The 18,740-nt window shown below is 42.4% G+C and overlaps 1 protein-coding gene across 5 annotated transcripts in view; it reads right to left on the bottom strand.

Moving 5' to 3' along the window:
* Positions 1–18,740, bottom strand: part of nfrkb (nuclear factor related to kappaB binding protein) — a 151,277-nt gene that overhangs the window by 105,987 nt on the left and 26,550 nt on the right. For all 5 annotated transcript variants that reach the window (XM_072592997.1, XM_072593001.1, XM_072592999.1 and 2 more), the window contains exons 5-7: positions 12,958–13,129; positions 6,554–6,655; positions 5,369–5,442 (exon numbers count right to left, since the gene is read on the bottom strand). In XM_072592997.1, coding sequence (XP_072449098.1) covers positions 5,369–5,442; positions 6,554–6,655; positions 12,958–13,129 — 348 coding nt within the window. The remainder of the gene's footprint in view (positions 1–5,368; positions 5,443–6,553; positions 6,656–12,957; positions 13,130–18,740) is intronic.

The raw sequence follows: 18,740 nt of genomic DNA, 5'->3' as shown, positions 1-18,740 counted from the left end.
AACCCTAAGGCTTTCTATAGGTTAGCAAGTTTTGAGAAGATTTGTAGCTCAGGTTGAGGTTCTGGATTTCAGTTTGCTTGCTGAGCAGGAAGGTTTGTTTTCAGGCGTTTCATCACCATACTAGGTAACATCATCAGTGAGCCTCTGGTGAAGCCTTCTATTTATGTGCTTAGGTCTCCTTGGGTTGGTGATTACAATTTCCTGTGGTGATGGAACTTCCTGTTCTTTTCTCAGGGGGTGGTAAATGTTATCCAAGTCAATGTGTTTGTTGATAGAAGCATGGCACTCCAACCAGAACTCTAGGAATTCTCATGCGTGCCTCTGTTTGGCTTGTCCTAGGATGGATGTGTTGTCCTTCCTCATCTGTATGTAAAGATACTAGTGAGAGTGGGTCATGCCTTCTTGTGGCTAGTTGATGTTCATGTATCCTGGTGGCTAGGTTTCTATTTGTCCAATGTAGTGTTAGTTACAATTTTTTCAAGGTATTTTGTAAATTACATTAGTTTTGCTTGTTGGCTATATAGGGTCTTTCAAGTTCATTAGTTGCTGTTTGTGTGTTGGTGGGTTTCTGGGCTACCACGATGCCTGGTCAATCCGGGCAAGGAAACACTGACTACATTATTAGAACCAAAGACACATACACCAAACACCACCAACTTCATCAGCATGGACAATATCATCAAGCTAGTGGACCTATGCCTTACCACCCACATCGCCTTCAACAAAAAACCTACAGACAAACCAATGGAACACCCATGGGATCTCCGATATCAGGGTTCTTAGCAGAGGCAGTAATGCAGAGACTTGAACAAACAGCTCTGCCAACCATCCAACCCAAACTTTAGGTCTGCTACATGGATAACACCTTTGTTATCACTAAATTAAAATGAGGAAACCTTCAAGACCATCAACAATACCCTTACTGGCATTAAAATCACTAAGGAGAAGGAAAACACAAACAAACTGCCATTCCTAGATTCGCAGTACAGCAAACAGCCAATGGGGAACTTCAAACCAGCATCTACAGGAAACAACACATACGGACCAAATACTGAACTATAAAAGCAATCATCCCAACATCCACAAACAAAGCTGCATTAGAACATTATTTCAGTGAGCCACCACACACTGCCACACAGGGGAACTGTGCAGAGCAGAGGAAAATCACCCATACAGCGTATTCAAAAAGGATAGGTACCCAATGAATACATTCTACCGATTTCTCAGCAACAAACACAAACAAGCGGACAAAAAAGCGTCCAAAAACCCTAGCAATTCTCCCCTTCATCAAAGAAATCCCATTTACCACCCCCTGAGAAAGACCAGGAAATGACATCACCACTGGAAATGATGTCACCAACCCAAGGAAACCCAAATGCATAAATAAAAAATAAAACCGGAGGCTCACTGATGATGTTACCTAGTATGGTGATGAAACATCTCAAAACAAACCTTCCAGCTCAGTGAGCACACCTACATCCTTTCCATCAGTATATAATGGATAAAAGAATGACTAGAGTAAGATTACAGCCAATCAAGAACAGTGGCAGGAGTTGTGCGTGGAGTCAGAGGAGATAGGAAGCACTAAGTGAATATTTTCATCAGTATTCATACTGGAAAAAGACATTGTTGTCAAGGAGAATATTGAGAAATAGGTTTCTAGACTAGATGGGATTGAGATTCACAAGGAAGTGGTGTTATAAATTCTTGAAAGTGTGAAAATAAATAAATCCCCTAGGCTGGATGGGATTTATTCCAAGATTCTCTGGGAAGCCAAGGAGGGGATTGCCGAGCCTTTGGCTTTGATCTGTATGTCGTCATTGTCTACAGAAATAGTGCCATAAGACTGGAGGATAGCAAATGTTGTTCCCTTGTTCAAGAAGGGGAGTAGAGCCAACCCTGGTCATGACAGATCAGTGAGCCTTACTTTGGTTGCGGTAAAGTGTGCAAAAAGGTTAAAAGACTTAGGATTTATAGTCATCTCGATTAGAATTAGTTGATTAGGGATAGTCAACATTGTTTTGTGAAGGATAGGTCATGCCTCACAAACCTTAGTGAGTTCTTTGAGAAGGTGACCAAACAGGTGGATTAAGGTAAATTTTCAAAGTTGATGTGGTGTATATGGATTTCAGTAAGGCATTTGATAAGGTTCCCCATGATAGGCTACTGCACAAAATATGGAGGAATAGGTTGAGGACGATTTAGTGCTTTGGATCAGAAATTGGCTAACTGAATGAAGACAGAGGGTGGTGGTTGATGGGAAATATTCATCCTGGAGTTCAGTTCCTAGTGGTATATCACAAGGATCTGTTTTGGGGCCACTGCCGTTTGTCATTTTTATAAACTACCTGGATGAAGGTGTAGAGAAGAGGTTAGCAAATGTGTGGATGACACTAAGAACAGTACAGTTTTGGATAGTGCTGAAGGATGTTGTAGGTTACAGAGGGACATAGATAAACTGCAGAGCTGGGCTGAAAGGCGGCAAATGGAGTTTAATGCGGAAAAGTGTGAGGTGATTCACTTTGGAAGAAGCAACAGGAATGAAGAGTAATGGTAAGAGTCGTGGTAGTGACAATGAGCAGAGAGATCTCGGCAACTATGTACATAGATCCCTCAAGGTTGCCACCCAGGTTGATCGTGTTGTTAAGAAGGCACACAGTGTGTAGAAGGATCATGTTTCAGAACAGTGAGGTCATGCTGCATCTGTACAAAGCTCTGGTGCGCCCACACTTGAAGTATTGCGTGCAGTTCTGGTCACCACATTATAGGAAGGACGTGGAAGCTTTGGAAAGGATTCAGAGGAGATTTACTAGGATGTTGCCTGGTATGGAGGGGAAGTCTTAGAAGAAAAGGTCGAGGGATTTGAGGCTGTTTTTGTCAGAGAGAAAGATTTTGAGAGGTTACTTAAGTGAGACAATAAGAAAATCAGAGGGTTAGATCAATTGGACAGTGACAGCCTTTTTCTTCAGACGTTGATGGATAGCACAAAGGGGCATCGCTGCAAATTGAGGGGTGATAGATATAGGACAGATGTCAGAGGTAGTTTCTTTACTTAGTAGTAGAAGTGTGGAATGCACTGCCTGCAACAGTTGTAAATTTGTTAATTTTACGGACATTTAAATGGTCATTGGATAGGCATATGGATGAGAATGGAATAGTGTAGGTTAGATGGGCTTCAAATTGGTTTGACAGGTCGGTGCAACATTGAGGCCGAAGGGCCTGTACTGCGCGGTAATGTTCTATGTTCTATTAAGTCCATAGCTCCCTGAAAGTGGCCACATAAATAAATAGTGATAAAGAAAGCATATGGTTTGCTTGTCTTTATTGATCAGGGCATTGAGTACAAGAATCAGCATGTTATGTTGCAGTTTTTAAGACTTTGGTTAATCCACTCTTTGAGTATTGCATTCAATTCTGATTGCCACATTACCGGAAGTATACAGGAAGTTGGGGAAGTTAGTGGTGATATCTTGGGGACAGTCCATATCACAGTAGAGGTGGTGTTGGATGTATTAGAATGTATGAAGGTGGATAAATTCCTGATCCTACCCAGATATCCAAGAACACTGCAAGAGGCTAGAGAAGAAATTGCGGGGGCCAGGCTGAAAATTTTACATCATTGTTAGCCACGGGTGAGGTCCTGGAAGATTGGAGGGCAACGAATATTGTAATTATTTAAAAAGGGCTGCAAAGAAAAACCTGGGAATTATAGATGAGTGAGCTTAACATCTGCGTTGGGTAAGTTACTTGAGAAAATTCTGAGGTAAAATATACATGCATTTGGAAACACAGGGTTTGATTAGGAGTAGTTAGCATTGCTTTGTGAGTAGGAGATCATGCCTCACAAATTTGTTAGAGTTCTCCAATGAAGTGACCAGGAAGGTTGACAAGAGTAGGGCGGTAGACGTAGTCTATATGGATTTCAGTAAGGCCTGATGCTGGAAGGTTAGATCGCATGGAATCCAGGGGGAGCTGGCAAATTGGATACAAAATTGGCATTTTGGTAGTAAACAGAAGGCTGGAGGCCTCTGGCTAGTGGAGTGCCTCAGGGGTTACAGCTGGGCCTATTGCTGTTTGGTGTCTAGATCAATGATTTGGATAAGAATGTACAAAGCAATGATTTATAAGTTTGATGATACTAAAACAGATGGTATCGTGCACAGTGAGGAACGTTATCAGAAATAGCAGCAGGACCTTGATCAGCTGGGGAATTGGACCGAGAAATGGCAAATGGAGTTTAATATAGATAAGTGTGAGGTCTTGCATTTTGCAAAGTCAAATCAAGGTAGGAGTTTCATGGTGAATGGTAGGGCCTTAAAGTGTATAGTGGATTAGAAGGATATGGGCAAAGTGTAGGGAAATGGGGTTTTCATGGATGGACATTTTGGTGATCATGGGCCAGGTTGTGCCAAAGGTTCCGTTTCCGTGTTTTAGGAGTCTATGACTCTATCTATATGGAGGTTTTGGAGAGGGTGCAGAAGAGGTTTAGAGGATGCTGCCTGTATAAGAAAGTATGACCTGTTAGGAGAGGCTAGAAAGACTAGAGTTGTTTTCTCTGGAGTGGCAGGCTGAAGGGAGACTTGATAGAAATTTATAAAATTGAGATGCATAAATAAGGTTCGTTGTCAGAATCGTTTTCCCAGAGTTTTACAGAGTGGTAGGTGTCTGGAATGTGCTGCCAGGGGTAGTGATATGACAGAAGGGGCTTTTAGACAAACACGCGAATATGCAAGGAATGGAGGAATATGGACCATGGGCAGACGGAAGGGATTAGATTATTTTAGGTAACATGTTCAGCACAGCATTGTGGGCTGAAAGGCTGTTCCTGTACTATACTGTTCTATGTTCCAAATCAGCCCAGCTCTTGGTCACCTTGCTCGTGGCACGGTGGCACAGTGGTTAGCACTGCTGCCTCACAGCGCCTGAGACCTGGGTTCAATTCCCGCCTCAGGCGACTGACTGTGTGGAGTTTGCACGTTCTCCCCGTGTCTGCGTGGGTTTCCTCCGGGTGCTCCGGTTTCCTCCCACAGTCCAAAGATGTGCAGGTCAGGTGAATTGGCCATACTAAATTGCCCATAGTGTTAGGTCAGGGGTAAATGTAGATGTAGGGGTATAGGTGGGTTACGCTTCGGCGGGGCGGTGTGGACTTGTTGGGCCGAAGGGCCTGTTTCCACACTGTAAGTAATCTAATCTAATCTAATCTAATCAAAGCCTTATGGGTTGCATTGATCACTTCAGATCCATAAGTGAGGGCCAACATTGTCCAAAATCAATATGCTTCTGCTTGAGCACAGAGAGTGCATTAAAAATCAAGAAACTAACAAAAATGCTACAAAACATCAGAATAACTGTTCATAAGTCAGCCTACCGGTTGTAGTCTTCGCTTCTCAACATGTTTCCTTATCATTATTTTCAAATCCTCATCTCCCAGTTCAGGTTTACCTGGAACATGTAAAATCAAAAAAATCAAACATTTCTGGGTGAGAAGGGGTCTGCTGGAAGTAGAGTGGTGCAGTGCTTCAGGAGAGGGAGGTAACACATGGGATGGCATAGAGGTGGCCCACCTGGGGGCAAGAGGAGGGACAGGAGGCACAGTGCCTGGTTTACAGGAGACAGGATTGGGGGAAGACAGAACAGACACAATTCTAGGATAGCTGAGGTATATTCTGAATATAGTTCAGAAGAAGAAATTTCAAATTCATAAGTATTAGCATGATGAGAATTTCATCTGATGAGGATGTATTCAGGCTTCTGGCTTGTCTACTTCTTATCACCAGGCCTGCCACATCCTCCTTTTTGTTCCTCTCTTGATTAAATACTTCATTTCTAACATTAAGTTCATTTGTGTCCTGGTGGGTCCTTCAAATAGGCTGCTTCAACGGCAGCTGAGGACCAGGTGTGTCTGAGCCCAAGATCCTAGTTTCCTTGAGGCTTGTACAGCGCCTTCACAGCAGCATGGTTGGTTTGGCCCAGCCTGGGATTCCTTTCAGCGGCTGTTTCTGTTGACATCAGGGTGTCCTTGTGGCAGCTTCAGTCAATCAGTCTGTGACTCACACACCATTTTCTTTGGCACCATGGTGGATCCAGCCCAGGATTCCAATGTGGAGGGGTGTAATCAGGTCCTCAAGCCCAGAACCATGAAATAGACTGAATGGACTTCGCCCTTTTTAACTTATTATTTTTTCTTTTCTTTATTATATTATCATGGAAGGACTGTTATTCTAAACGTTTTCATTTTTCTAATTCATTACTCAGACTTATTTCTTTATTTTTCAAATTTTTCTTTCAAGAATTTGTACCTTGGTGAGGTAAGTGGTGACTTGTAAACATTTCACTGTACTCACATGTACATGTGACAATTAAGCTAACTAAATTCAAATTCAAACTGTATTGGCTCTTTGGTGCAGGCCAGCTATCACCAGGTGACAAGGAATAACACTCTTACACACTTGGAAGTCCCCAGTTCCAGAAAGCACCACTTTGAGTAAACAGATGCAAGAACCAGGATTCAGTGGCTGGTTTGGGGTTAAAGAGATAGCAGGTTTACACTTACTGACTGTCTTCATGTCCTGCGTGGAGAGGGTTGGTACAGCTCGCAGCGCCACACTGGGACTCATGGGGTGTGTTGGAGAACCCGGAAGCCAGGAACACATCTCTACAATACAGAAAAATATGATTTATGAGAACAGGACAACCTGCTCAATTGCAAATTTCTGATGTCTTTAAAAAAGAAATTTGTTCACATGATAAAGGGGATGTTGGTTATGCTGGCATTTTTTGCCTATCTTAAAACAAAAGTGAAACATTAAATGGGTAGCATGGTAGCACAGTCGTTAGCGGTGCTTCTCTCAGTACCAGGGACTGGGGATCCATTCTAGTCTTGGGTGACTATGTGGAGTTATCATTCTCCCCATGTCTACAGCAATTTCCACCGGGTGCTCCAGTTTTCTCCCACAGTCCAAAGATGTGATTAGATGTAATAGCCATGCTAACTTGTCCCTGTGTAGGCTGGATGGTTTGCCATGGTAAATATAAGACTATAGGGATATGTTGGGATACTCTCAGAGGGTTGGTGCAGCCTTGATGGGCTGAATGCCCTCTTTCTGCCCTGTAAGGACTCTTTGAAACAATTCCATGAAATGGATCAATTGTTGGTGTGTGTGTGTGTGTGTGTGGCGGTGGAGAACGGAGGTGTCACTGCCTGGTGAGAGCAGAGGGGTACGAACAGACCACAATCACTAGGAAGGTTAACTTCAAGGATTGAAGGATTGAAGTTGTATCAAAAAATATTTTTTAAAAATTGTTGGTTCTATTTCTTTTCAGAGTCTCTAAATCTCAAGGTTTGTGTCAGAAACTGAACTGTTCTCAAAGCAGTAACATACAATCTCAGTCCACTAAAGATATCACACAAACAAAGAGACTTTGTGTCGGGAAGATGGCCAAAAATCCAACAAGTAAACCGTTCTCTTCGATTCACCTTCCCCAACCCTCTATCCCTCTTCCAATGGCTGATCTCAAAAAAACTCAAGGCCTGGAAGGTCAGGTCCTTCTCAATCAACATGGATTCCCAACTTCAAAACTATTTTTGAAGAGAAAGTCCATGCACATGGCCAATAAAAGAATCCTTGTACATAGACAAGACGATTAAAAAGGATTGTTTTTTCTCTCTACAACCCAAATCTCTCCTTTAAAAACTTTCCTCACAAAATAATGTATTGGACAAAGGGGTAAGATTGGTCAGACCTGAGCTTTATGAAAGGTTCAACATAACTAATCAGTTTTTGCACTCAATTCTGCTATTTATAAACCTCAAAATTGTAATGGCCTGACATCTTCACAGATCGATGCAAATGAACCCTAGGTCCCACTGTTTCTACACACTATTGACAATTGTGCCGTATTGCCTCTCCATAGGTCTTCATCCAAAAGGCATCACCTCTCCGTTGTAAATTCTACTGGTCACTTGGCAGCCCATTCTCCCACACTCTATGTCCTGATGCAGTCAACAGACATTGTCCTCACTATTTGCCATGCCTCAGGTTTGTAACATTGGTAAGTTTTGAAATATTCATTTTAATGTAGCATCCGAATCATTTACGTACATCAAAAAAGTAACAGTCTGAGTAATGACTATTGGTAACATCACTGTCATCCTCCAGTCTAAAAAATCACCACTGACCACAACTCACTGATTTCTGTCCATAAGTCAATATTATTTCAGCCAAGTTGATGCAGATCCTCCGATTCAATAAACCTCAGATTTATAAACCAGATTTACTTATGGTCTGAGAGACTCAGTCCTGAGCAGGCATTTAGAATTCACAAAGGCAACACCCAGCACATTTCCTTCATCAAGCTTATCTACTACTTCATCAATAAATTCAAATAAATAAGATGACCATAAGATGTAGGAGCAGAATCAAACCATTCAGCCCATCAAGTCTGCTCTACCAGTCAACAAAAGCATGGTTGATCTGATAATCCTCAACTCTATTTTCTTACCTTTGCATCATAATCTTGGGTTCCCTTGAAAATACTCATGATAAGAAACAGGAAAAGAGTAGGCCGTTTGGCCCCTTGAGCTAGCTCTACCACTCAAACGGATCACAGTTGATGCAATATTCCTAGTATCCACTTTCCTCCCCCCTCCCCATAACGCTTAACTCCACGATAAATCAGCCTTAAATATTCACAGTTCTCTGTGGCAAGGAGTTCCAACGTCTCTCAACCCTCAGCAAAGAAATTCCTCTTCATCTCAGACTTAAATTGGTACCCCTATATTCTGAGTTTGTGCCCTCTACTCCTAAACTCTCCCATGAGGGAAAACATTCTCTCAGGATTCATCCTACAAAGCCCCTTAAGAATCCTTTATGCTTCTCTGAGACCAGCTCTCATTCTTCTAAGTTCCAGTCAATAAAGTTTAGTCTTTGATCGTCCATACCAGGGATCATCTGAGTAAACTTTCTTTGAACTACCACCAGTGAAAACATGTTGTTCCTTAAACAAGGGAACTGCCCACAATACTCCAGATTTGATCTCACCAGCGCCATGGACAATTGCAGTAAGACTTCCTTACTCTCCATACACCATACCCCTTGAAATAAGGCCAATATTCCAATAGCATTCCTGATTACTGGCTGCACCTGTGTGCTAACAAGTCCCTTACTATTGCAACTTTCTGCAGTTTTTCTCTATCTGAATAACACTTGTTCTCCCTTCTAAAATGAACTTCACATTTTCCCACATTATAATCCATTTGCCACCTTTTGTCTATTTACTTAACCTATCAATATCTCTCTGTCAGGTGTTTGTATCCATCTTGCAACTTGCCTTTCCACCTATTTTTGTGTTGTCTGCAAAATTAGTACATTCACTTCCTTTCTCCAATTCATTAATAAATATTGTAAACAGTTGCTGTCCCATCACTGATCCCTGTGGAGAGATTCCCTCCCTCCCCACCCATTATAGATTGCCACCCCTATATTTGCAGCTCCCCCGACACCCAACCCCAGTCCTGAAGGATCCTTCTTCAGGGTTACACCCAAAATATTAACTTCACCACCTCCTAATGCAGCCTGGTTTGCTGTTTTCTTCCAGGCTCCTGCCTCTCTAACCTGAAAAACATCACACTTTATTCCCACTCCCTGTTTTCTGCCCAATAGTCAATGCTCGCTTTATACCAATGTACTATTTTTCACACTACGGTCTCTCATAAAATGACTATCTTTTGTGAGGTACCTTGTTGAATGCCTTCTGGAAGTCCAAATGTAACACATCTATTGGTTCCCCATATCCACTCTGATTGAGACTTCATAGAGTCATTGAGATATACAGCACAGGAACTGACCCTTCAGTCCAACTTGTCCATGCTGACCAGATATCTCACATAAATCTAGACCCATTTGCCAGCATTTGGCCCACATCCCTCTAAACCCTTCCTACTCATATTCCCATCCAGATGCCCTTTAGGTATCGTAATTGTACCTCCATCACTTCCTCTGGCGACTCATTCCATTCGTGCGCCATCCTGTGTGAAAAGTTGCCCTGATTTCCCATTTAAATCTTTTCACTCTCACCTTAAACCTGCACCCTCTAGTTTTTGACTCCCTCACCCCAGGGAAAAGACAATGTCTATTTATCCTATCCATGACCACCCCCCCACCTCATGACTTTATAAACCTCAGCTCCAGGAAAACAGCCCAGCCTGTTCAGCCTCTCCTTATAGCTCAAACCCTCCAAACACTGGCAACATTCTTGTAAATCTTTTCTGAACCCTTTCAAATTTCACAACATCCTTCCAATAGCAGGGAGACCAGAAATGCACATAGTATTCTAATAGTGGCCTAACCAATGTCCTGTATAGCCACAACTTGATCTGCCAACTCCTTTACTCAAAACACTGACTGATAACGGCAAGCATACCAAACAATTTCTTCACTATCCTATCTACTGCAACTGCACTTTCAAAGAACTATGAACGTCCTCAAAATACTCTAAAATAGTCAGAGATCATACATCTTTCATAAAACATGCTGACTCTGCTTGGATTAGATTATGATTTTCCAAACGTATCATTATTCCCTTAATATTAGGTTCCACCAATTTTTTAAGAAAATACGTTAGGCTAATTGACCCATAGTTATGTACCTTATTACTTCTCTTATGATGGTGATAGTACTTAATTCCTCACCTGAATTCTTTAGTAATAATGAGATGTTTGAAGTATCTTGAGGTTTAAAGATTGATGCAAAGCATTTAATGACTCCTCTGCCATTTCCATGCTCCCATAATTATGTCTGCAGATGAATACTCTAAGGGGCCTATGTTCACATTGACCTTTCTCTTATATATTTAAAGATACTCTTCATTGCCAGTTTAAATATTCCCTCGTAGTTTAATTTTCTCCCTCTTTATCGTTTGTAGTCCTCCTTTGATAGATGCTGAATTTATCCCAGTTTTTGAGGTTATTGCTGACTTTTGATGGCTTATGTGATTTTTCTTTGAACTTTAAACTCTCCTTAACTTTCATGGTTGAATTGTCCCTCTCTTAGAATCTTTCCTCCTTACTGGGATATATTTTTGCTGAAAGTCATGAATTATCTTCTCAAATGCCTGCCACTGCTTGCTTATTGTCATTCCTGCTGTTAAAATATTCCACAGATTCATGACTCTGAGAAAATAATTTCTTCTTACCTCTATTTTAAATGAGTGACCACATGTTTTGAAAACTCGCCTTGTGGTCCTTGATTCCACACAAGGGAAAACAACCTTACCTCAACTACCCTGTCAAGTCCCTCAGCATCTGCATGTTTCGGTAAGGTCCACATTGTAATCAGTACAGGTCCAAGCTACCAATACCTCCACATAACACTGCCCTTCCATAGTTGATATCAGCCGAGTGAACCTTCTTTGGACTGCCTTCAATCTTTCCTTATATTAAAGGACCCAAAACAGTTCACAGCATTCCGGCTGCAGTCTGACTTGTGCCTTGTACAGTTTAGCAACCTCCCTACTCTCCCTTCCATTGCCAGTGAATATTCCATTTGCCTTCCCAATTATTCACTGAGCTTGGAATGATCAAACATTTACCACTTACAAATCCATGCTAGTTCTCCTGAACTGACTCAAACCTTTTCAAATGCCCATGATCTTCTTTCTGTCTCTTATACTTTATTACCGCAATTATATTGACTAGCACATGGAATAACCTGATCACCTTTTTTTGAAAAAGGATGTCACATTTGTACCTTCCAATTGTTCAGCACCTCTCCTGCATCTAGGGGAGATTTAAAGATTATGGTAAGTCCTTCTACTATCTCCAGTCCCACCTCCCTTAGCAACATGGGATGCAAGTCAGTAATCTTAACCACTACGTATGACCAGCCTTTCAAACACATCCTACCCATCCATTTGCACCTTATCCACTGCCTTTACCAATATTTTGTTAGCACCCACATCCTAAGTAAAGACTGATTCAAAATACCGAAGTATTTACGCCTCACTTCACCTCTTACTGTATATTCTTTGTCCTCAATAAAATCTACTGTGTCTATAATTATCTTGTCATAACCCTGGTGAGAATAGAGCATGAGAAATCAAGCTCCACTATTCCATGAGTTACCATAATTTTTGTTTCCATTCATGGGATTATTGTTGTCCAGGCCAGCATTTACTGCCCATCCCCAATTGCCCAGAGGATAGTTAACAGTCAGCCACATTGCTATGGGTCTGTTCACATGTGTAGACCAGACCAGGTCCCTTCAATTTCAGCAGTTTCCTTACCTGAATGGCAATAGTCTCATGGTCTTCACTAGATTCTTAACTCCAGATTTTTTAAAAATTGAATTCAAATTCCACCATCTGCCAAACCCAAGAACATTACCTGGGTTTCTGGATTAATAATCTAGTGATAATACCACTGAGCCATTGCAATTTAATATCTAGGATGGTTAATGCCTGACTGTGACCACTATCTGATATAAAAGAAACCCACAAATTTCAAAAGCATACCTATTATAACAAACTTATCCACTAACAAATGACAAAAAATGGACGATTAATTACTTATGCAAATTTAAACTACACCCATTTTAAATCCAAACACAAACACACACATATTCATTTATATGTGTTGAGAAATATAGACAAAAAAGGACAAAATCTCTATGGATCAAATTTCAAATCAAAGAAAAATGGGGTAACTTTTCTCAGATATCTTGCATTTGAGATTTTTGGTGATGATACCATGTTGCTGTTGAATGTTGTGACTTTCAATAATTAGGCTGGATTTGGGCCTTGCTTAAAATTAGAGGTTCTCTTTCTTTTTGCTAAATATTGGACAATGCAAAAAATCCTTGAATAAATGTGAAGGGCTCACCAAGGCCTTCTTATCCAGCATTTTATCAAGTGAATTATTGCTGCGTGTCCTGCAATGAACCAACCCATTGACATTCATACCTTCCTCATCAGATGAGATGCTGTTATCTTTACATTCCTCTTTGACCTCTTGCAGAATCTTTTCGTATCGACTCTGTGCTCGTCTCTCCTGCTCCTTCTGACTCGAAATTGCCTGGTATTTCCTTTTCAGAGTCATGTCAGGGCCACTCTTTCTTGCCAGCTCTAGCAACTCCTGGAAAATGAACCAATCAACAAAAACACTCTGTGGTGTATCTGATGTTACAACAGGGTCATGTTTTTAAAGTACCAAATCAAACAAATTCCTTCCTCATTTGAAGTGATGAAACTTTCCAGTGCTGCTACATAAACAATTTTAATGGAGCGCTTTGACTAATCCTGCAGTGTTATGAAGGTGTAGGTGTGTACTGCACCTTTAAAAGAGAGAGAGAGAGAGAGAGAGAGAGGAAACTGGCAAGGACTGACTGAAAACAGAGTGTGCTGAGCAATTTAAAAAATGCAACGTTTGGTTGAAACATATAGCTGAACAAAAAATAAATTCAAATTCGGCCAATCTGTTTAAATTATGCCCCAGATACCAAACTTCAATTGAATCTGAATTTTACGGTTTGGGATGATATCAAACCAAACAAAGAACAAAGAAAATTTACAGCCCAGGAACAGGCCCTTCCAAGCCCGAGCCGATCCAAATCTACTGTCTAAACCTTTCGGTCAATTCTTAAGTATCTGTATCCCTCTACTCCCCACCTACTCATGCATCTGTCCAGACGCATCTTAAATGAATCTACCGTGCCTGCTTCTACCACCTCTGCTGGCAACACATCCTAAACGCCCACCACCCTCTGTGTAAAGTACTTGCCACGTGTATCCCCCTTAAACTTTCCACCTCTCACCTTGAATGCGTGACCTCTCGTTATTGAATCCTTCACCCTGGGAAAAAGCTGGTCTCTATCCATCCTGTCTATACTCTTCATGATGTTGTAAACCTCAATCAAGTCCCCCCTCAATCTTCTTTTTTCTAATGAAAACAAACCTAACCTACTCAATCTCTCTTCATAGCTAGCACCTTCCATACCAGGCAACATCCTCATAAATCTTCTCTGCACCCTCTCCAAAATGTCCACATCCTTTTGGGAATGTGACAACCAGAACTGTACACAGTACTCTAAATGCGATCGAACCAATGTCTTGTACAATTTTAACATGACTGCCAGCTCTTATACTCAATGAAGTCTGATGAAGGCAAGCATACTATATGCCTTCTTGACCACTCTATCCAACTGTGCAGCAACCTTCAGTGTACAATGGACCTGCACTCCTAGATCTCTCTGTCCATCAACTTTTCCTAAGGCTCTTCCATTCATTGTATAATTTGCTCTAGAATTAGTCTTGCCTAAATACATCACCTCACATCTGTCTGGATTGAAATCCATCTGCCACTTTTCCACCCAACTCTTCAGTCTATCTATGTCCTCCTGTATTCTTTGACAGTCCCTTATGCTTTCTGCTACTCCACTAATCTTTGTGTCATCTGCAAACTTGCTGATCATACCAACACTGCCCTCTTCCAGATCATTTATGATATTACAAACAACAGTGGCTCCAACACTGACCCCTGTGGAACACCACTGGTCACCTTTCTCCATTTCGAGAAACTCCCTTCAACTCCGTTCAGCAACAGTCTCCTGTTGCTCAACCAGTTACTTATCCACCTAGCTAGAACGCCCTATACAACTTCTCCATTAGTCTACCACGGGGAACCTTATCAAAAGCCTTACTAAAGTCCATGAATATGATATCAACAGCCCTTCCTTCATCTATCAACTTGGTCACTTCCTCAAAGAACTCTATTAAGTTGATAAGGCACGATCTCTCCCACACAAAACCATGTTGCCTATCACTGATAAGCCCATTCTTTTCTAAATATAAATAGATCCTATTCCTCACTACGTTCTCCAGCAACTTTCCCACCACCGACATCAGGCTCACTGGTCTGTAGTTACCAGAAATACTGGATTAGTGGTGCTGGAAGAGCACAGCTGCTCGTTGGATGCTGCCTGAACTGCTGTGCTCTTCCAGCACCACTAATCCAGTATTTGGTTTTCAGCATCTGCAATCCTCTCTCGCCTCCCTCATCAACCTGGGATAGATCCCATCGGGTCCTGGGGATTTGTCTACCTTAATAACCTCTAGCCTACCCAACACATCTTCCCTACTCATATCAACGTGATCCAGACTAACCAAACTTCTATCTCTAATCTCAAGATTCATCATGTTCCTTTCCTCAGTGAACACTGATGCAAAGTAATGATTCAGAATCTCACCCATTCTCTCAGGCTCGACACACAGCCTTCCTTCATTATCCTTTAGTAGACCAATCCTGGCTAGTTGTACAATTTCTCCTGTCATCCATGGTTTACGAATCTTGCCTTCAACGGGACATGCCTATCCTGCAATGACTTTAACCTATCTTTGAAAGCCTCCCACATATCAAATGTGGACTTCCCTTCACATAGATGTGTCCAATCCACATTTCCCAGCTCCTGCCTAATTTTGATACAATTGGCTTAGGACCACTCTCATCTTTGTCTACAGGTATTCTAAAACTTACAGAATTGAGGTCACTGTTCCTAAAGAAATCCCTCACCGCAACATCGACCACCTGTCCTGGCTCATTCCCCAGTACCAGCTCCAATACAGCCCCTTCCCTCGTCGGACAATTGACATACTGCTCTAGAAAACTCTCCTGGACGCTTCTTACAAATTCTACCCCATCCACACCTCTGACGTTAAGTATATCCCAGTCAGTGTTATGAAAATTAAAATTTCTCATCACCACTACCCTATTGCCTCTACATCTTTCCATAATCTGTTTACCAATTTGTTCTTCTACCTCACGCTCACTGTTGGGAGGTCTGTATTACAGCCCCAACAATGTAAATGCACCCTTCTTATTTCTCAGCTCCACCCATAATGCCTCACTACCCAAGACCTCCATAGTGTCCTCCTTTAGCACAGCCGTGATATCATCCCTCACCAGCAATGTAACTCCAACCCCCTTTTACATCCTTCCCTGTCCTGTCTGAAGCGTCTATATCCTGGAACATTTAATTGCCAATCATCATGCCCCTCCTTCAACCAAATCTCTGTGATTGCAATAACATCATACTTCCAGGCACCAATCAAAGCCTTAAGTTCATTTGCCTCAGAACATAGAACATAGAACATAGAACAATACAGCACAAAACAGGCCCTTCAGCCCACGATGTTGTTCCGAACATTTATCCGAGCTTAAGCACCTATCCATGTACCTATCCAATTGCCGCTTGAAGGACACCAATGATTCTGACTCTGCCACTCCCACAGGCAGCGCATTCCATGCCCCCACCACTCTCTTGGGAGAAAGTGAGGACTGCAGATGCTGGAGATCAGAGCTGAAAATGTGTTGCTGGAAAAGCGCAGCAGGTCAGGCAGCATTCAAGGAACAGGAGAATCGACGTTTCAGACATCAGCCCTTCTTCAGAAGGGCTGATGCCCGAAACGTCGATTCTCCTGTTCCTTGGATGCTGCCTGACCTGCTGCGCTTTTCCAGCAACATATTTTCAGCCCCACCACTCTCTGGGTAAAGAACCTACCCCTGACATCCCCCCTATACCTTCCACCCTTCACCTTAAATTTATGTCCCCTTGTAACACTCTGTTGTACCCGGGGAAAAAGTCTCTGACTGTCTACTCTATCTATTCCCCTGATCATCTTATAAACCTCTATCAAGTCACCCCTCATCCTTCGCCGTTCCAATGAGAAAAGGCCTAGCACTCTCAACCTATCTTCGTACAACCTATTTTCTATTCCAGGCAACATCCTGGTAAATCTCCTCTGCACCCTCTCCAAAGCTTCCACATCTTTCCTAAAATGAGGCGACCAGAACTGCACACAGTACTCCAAATGTGGCCTTACCAAGGTCCGATACAGCTGCAACATTACCTAACGACTCTTGAATTCAATCCCTCTGCTAGTGAACGCTAATACACCATAGGCCTTCTTATAAGCTCTATCCACCTGAGTGGCAACTTTCAAAGGTCTATGAACATAGACCCCAAGATCCCTCTGCTCCTCCGCCTTACTAAGTAGCTACCATTAACCCTGTATTCCGCATTCTTATTTGTCCTTCCAAAATGGACAACCTCACACTTGACAGGGTTGAACTCCATCTGCCACTCCTCAGCCCAGTTCTGCATCATATCTAAGTCCCTTTGCAGCCGACAACAGCCCTCCTCACTATCCACAACTCCACCAATCTTCGTATCGTCTGCAAATTTACTGACCCACCCTTCCAGTCCCTCTTCCAAGTCATTAATAAAAATTACAAACAGCAGAGGACCCAGAACTGATCCCTGCGGAACTCCACTTGTAACTGGGCTCCAGGCTGAATATTTACCATCTACCACCACTCTCTGACTTCGACCGGTTAGCTAGTTCTCTATCCAAATGGCCAAACTTCCCACTATCCCATGCCTCCTGACTTTCCGCATATGCCTACCATGGGGAACCTTATCAAAAGCCTTACTAAAATCCATGTATACTACATCCACTGCTCTACCCTCATCCACATGCTTGGTCACCTCCTCAAAGAATTCAATAAGACTTGTAAGGCAAGACCTACCCCTCACAAATCCGTGTTGGCTGTCCCTAATCAAGCAGTGTCTTTCCAGATACTCATAAATCCTATCCCTCAGTACCCTTTCCATTACTTTGCCTACCACCGAAGAAAGACTAACTGGCCTGTAATTCCCGGGGTTATCCCTATTCCCTTTTTTGAACAGGGGCACAACATTCGCCACTCTCCAGTCCCCTGACACCACCCCCATTGACAGTGAAGATGAAAAGATCATTGCCAACGGTTCTGCAATTTCCTCTCTTGCTTCCCACATAATCCTAGGATATATCCCGTCAGGCCCAGGGGACTTGTCTATCCTCAAGTTTTTCAAAATGCCCAACACGTCTTCCTTCCTAACAAGTATCTCCTCTAGCTTACCAGTCCGTTTCATACTCTCCTCTTCAACAATACGGTTCCTCTCATTTGTAAATACTGAAGAAAAGTACTCATTCCAGACCTCTCCTATCTCTTCCGACTCAATACACAGTCTCCCACTACTGTCCTTGATCGGACCTACCCTTGTTCTCGTCATTCTCATGTTTCTCACATACGCATAAAAGGCCTTGGGGTTATCCTTGATCCTACCCGCCAAAGATTTTTCATGCCCTCTCTTAGCTCTCCTAATCCCTTTCTTCAGCTCCCTCCTGGCTATCCTGTATCCCTCCAATGCTCTGTCTGAACCCTGTTTCCTCAACCTTATGTCAGCCTCCTTCTTCCTCCTTACAAGACATTCAACCTCCCTCGTCAACCAAGGTTCCCTCACACGACCATCTCTTTCCTGCCTGACAGGTACATACATATCAAGGACACGTCGTATCTGTTCCTTGAAAAAGTTCCACATTTCAACGGCATCCTTCCCTGACAGCCTATGCTCCCAATTTGTGCTCCTCAGATCCTGTCTTACAGCATCTTATTTACCCTTCCCCCAATTGTAAAACCTACCCTGTTGCACGCACCTATCTCTCTCCATAACCAAGGTGAAATTCACAGAATTGTGGTCACCATCACCAAAATGCTCACCCACTAACAAGCCCATCACTTGTCCCAGTTCGCTACCAAGTACCAAATCCAATATGGCCTCCCCTCTGGTCGGACAATCTACACACTGAGTTAGAAAAGCTTCCTCGACACACTGCACAAACACTGCCCCATCCAATCTACTTGACCT

Source organism: Chiloscyllium punctatum, chromosome 23 (genome assembly GCF_047496795.1).
Source record: "Chiloscyllium punctatum isolate Juve2018m chromosome 23, sChiPun1.3, whole genome shotgun sequence".
NCBI classification, from domain to species: domain Eukaryota; kingdom Metazoa; phylum Chordata; class Chondrichthyes; order Orectolobiformes; family Hemiscylliidae; genus Chiloscyllium; species Chiloscyllium punctatum.
This window is presented reverse-complemented; position numbering and strand designations above follow the sequence as displayed.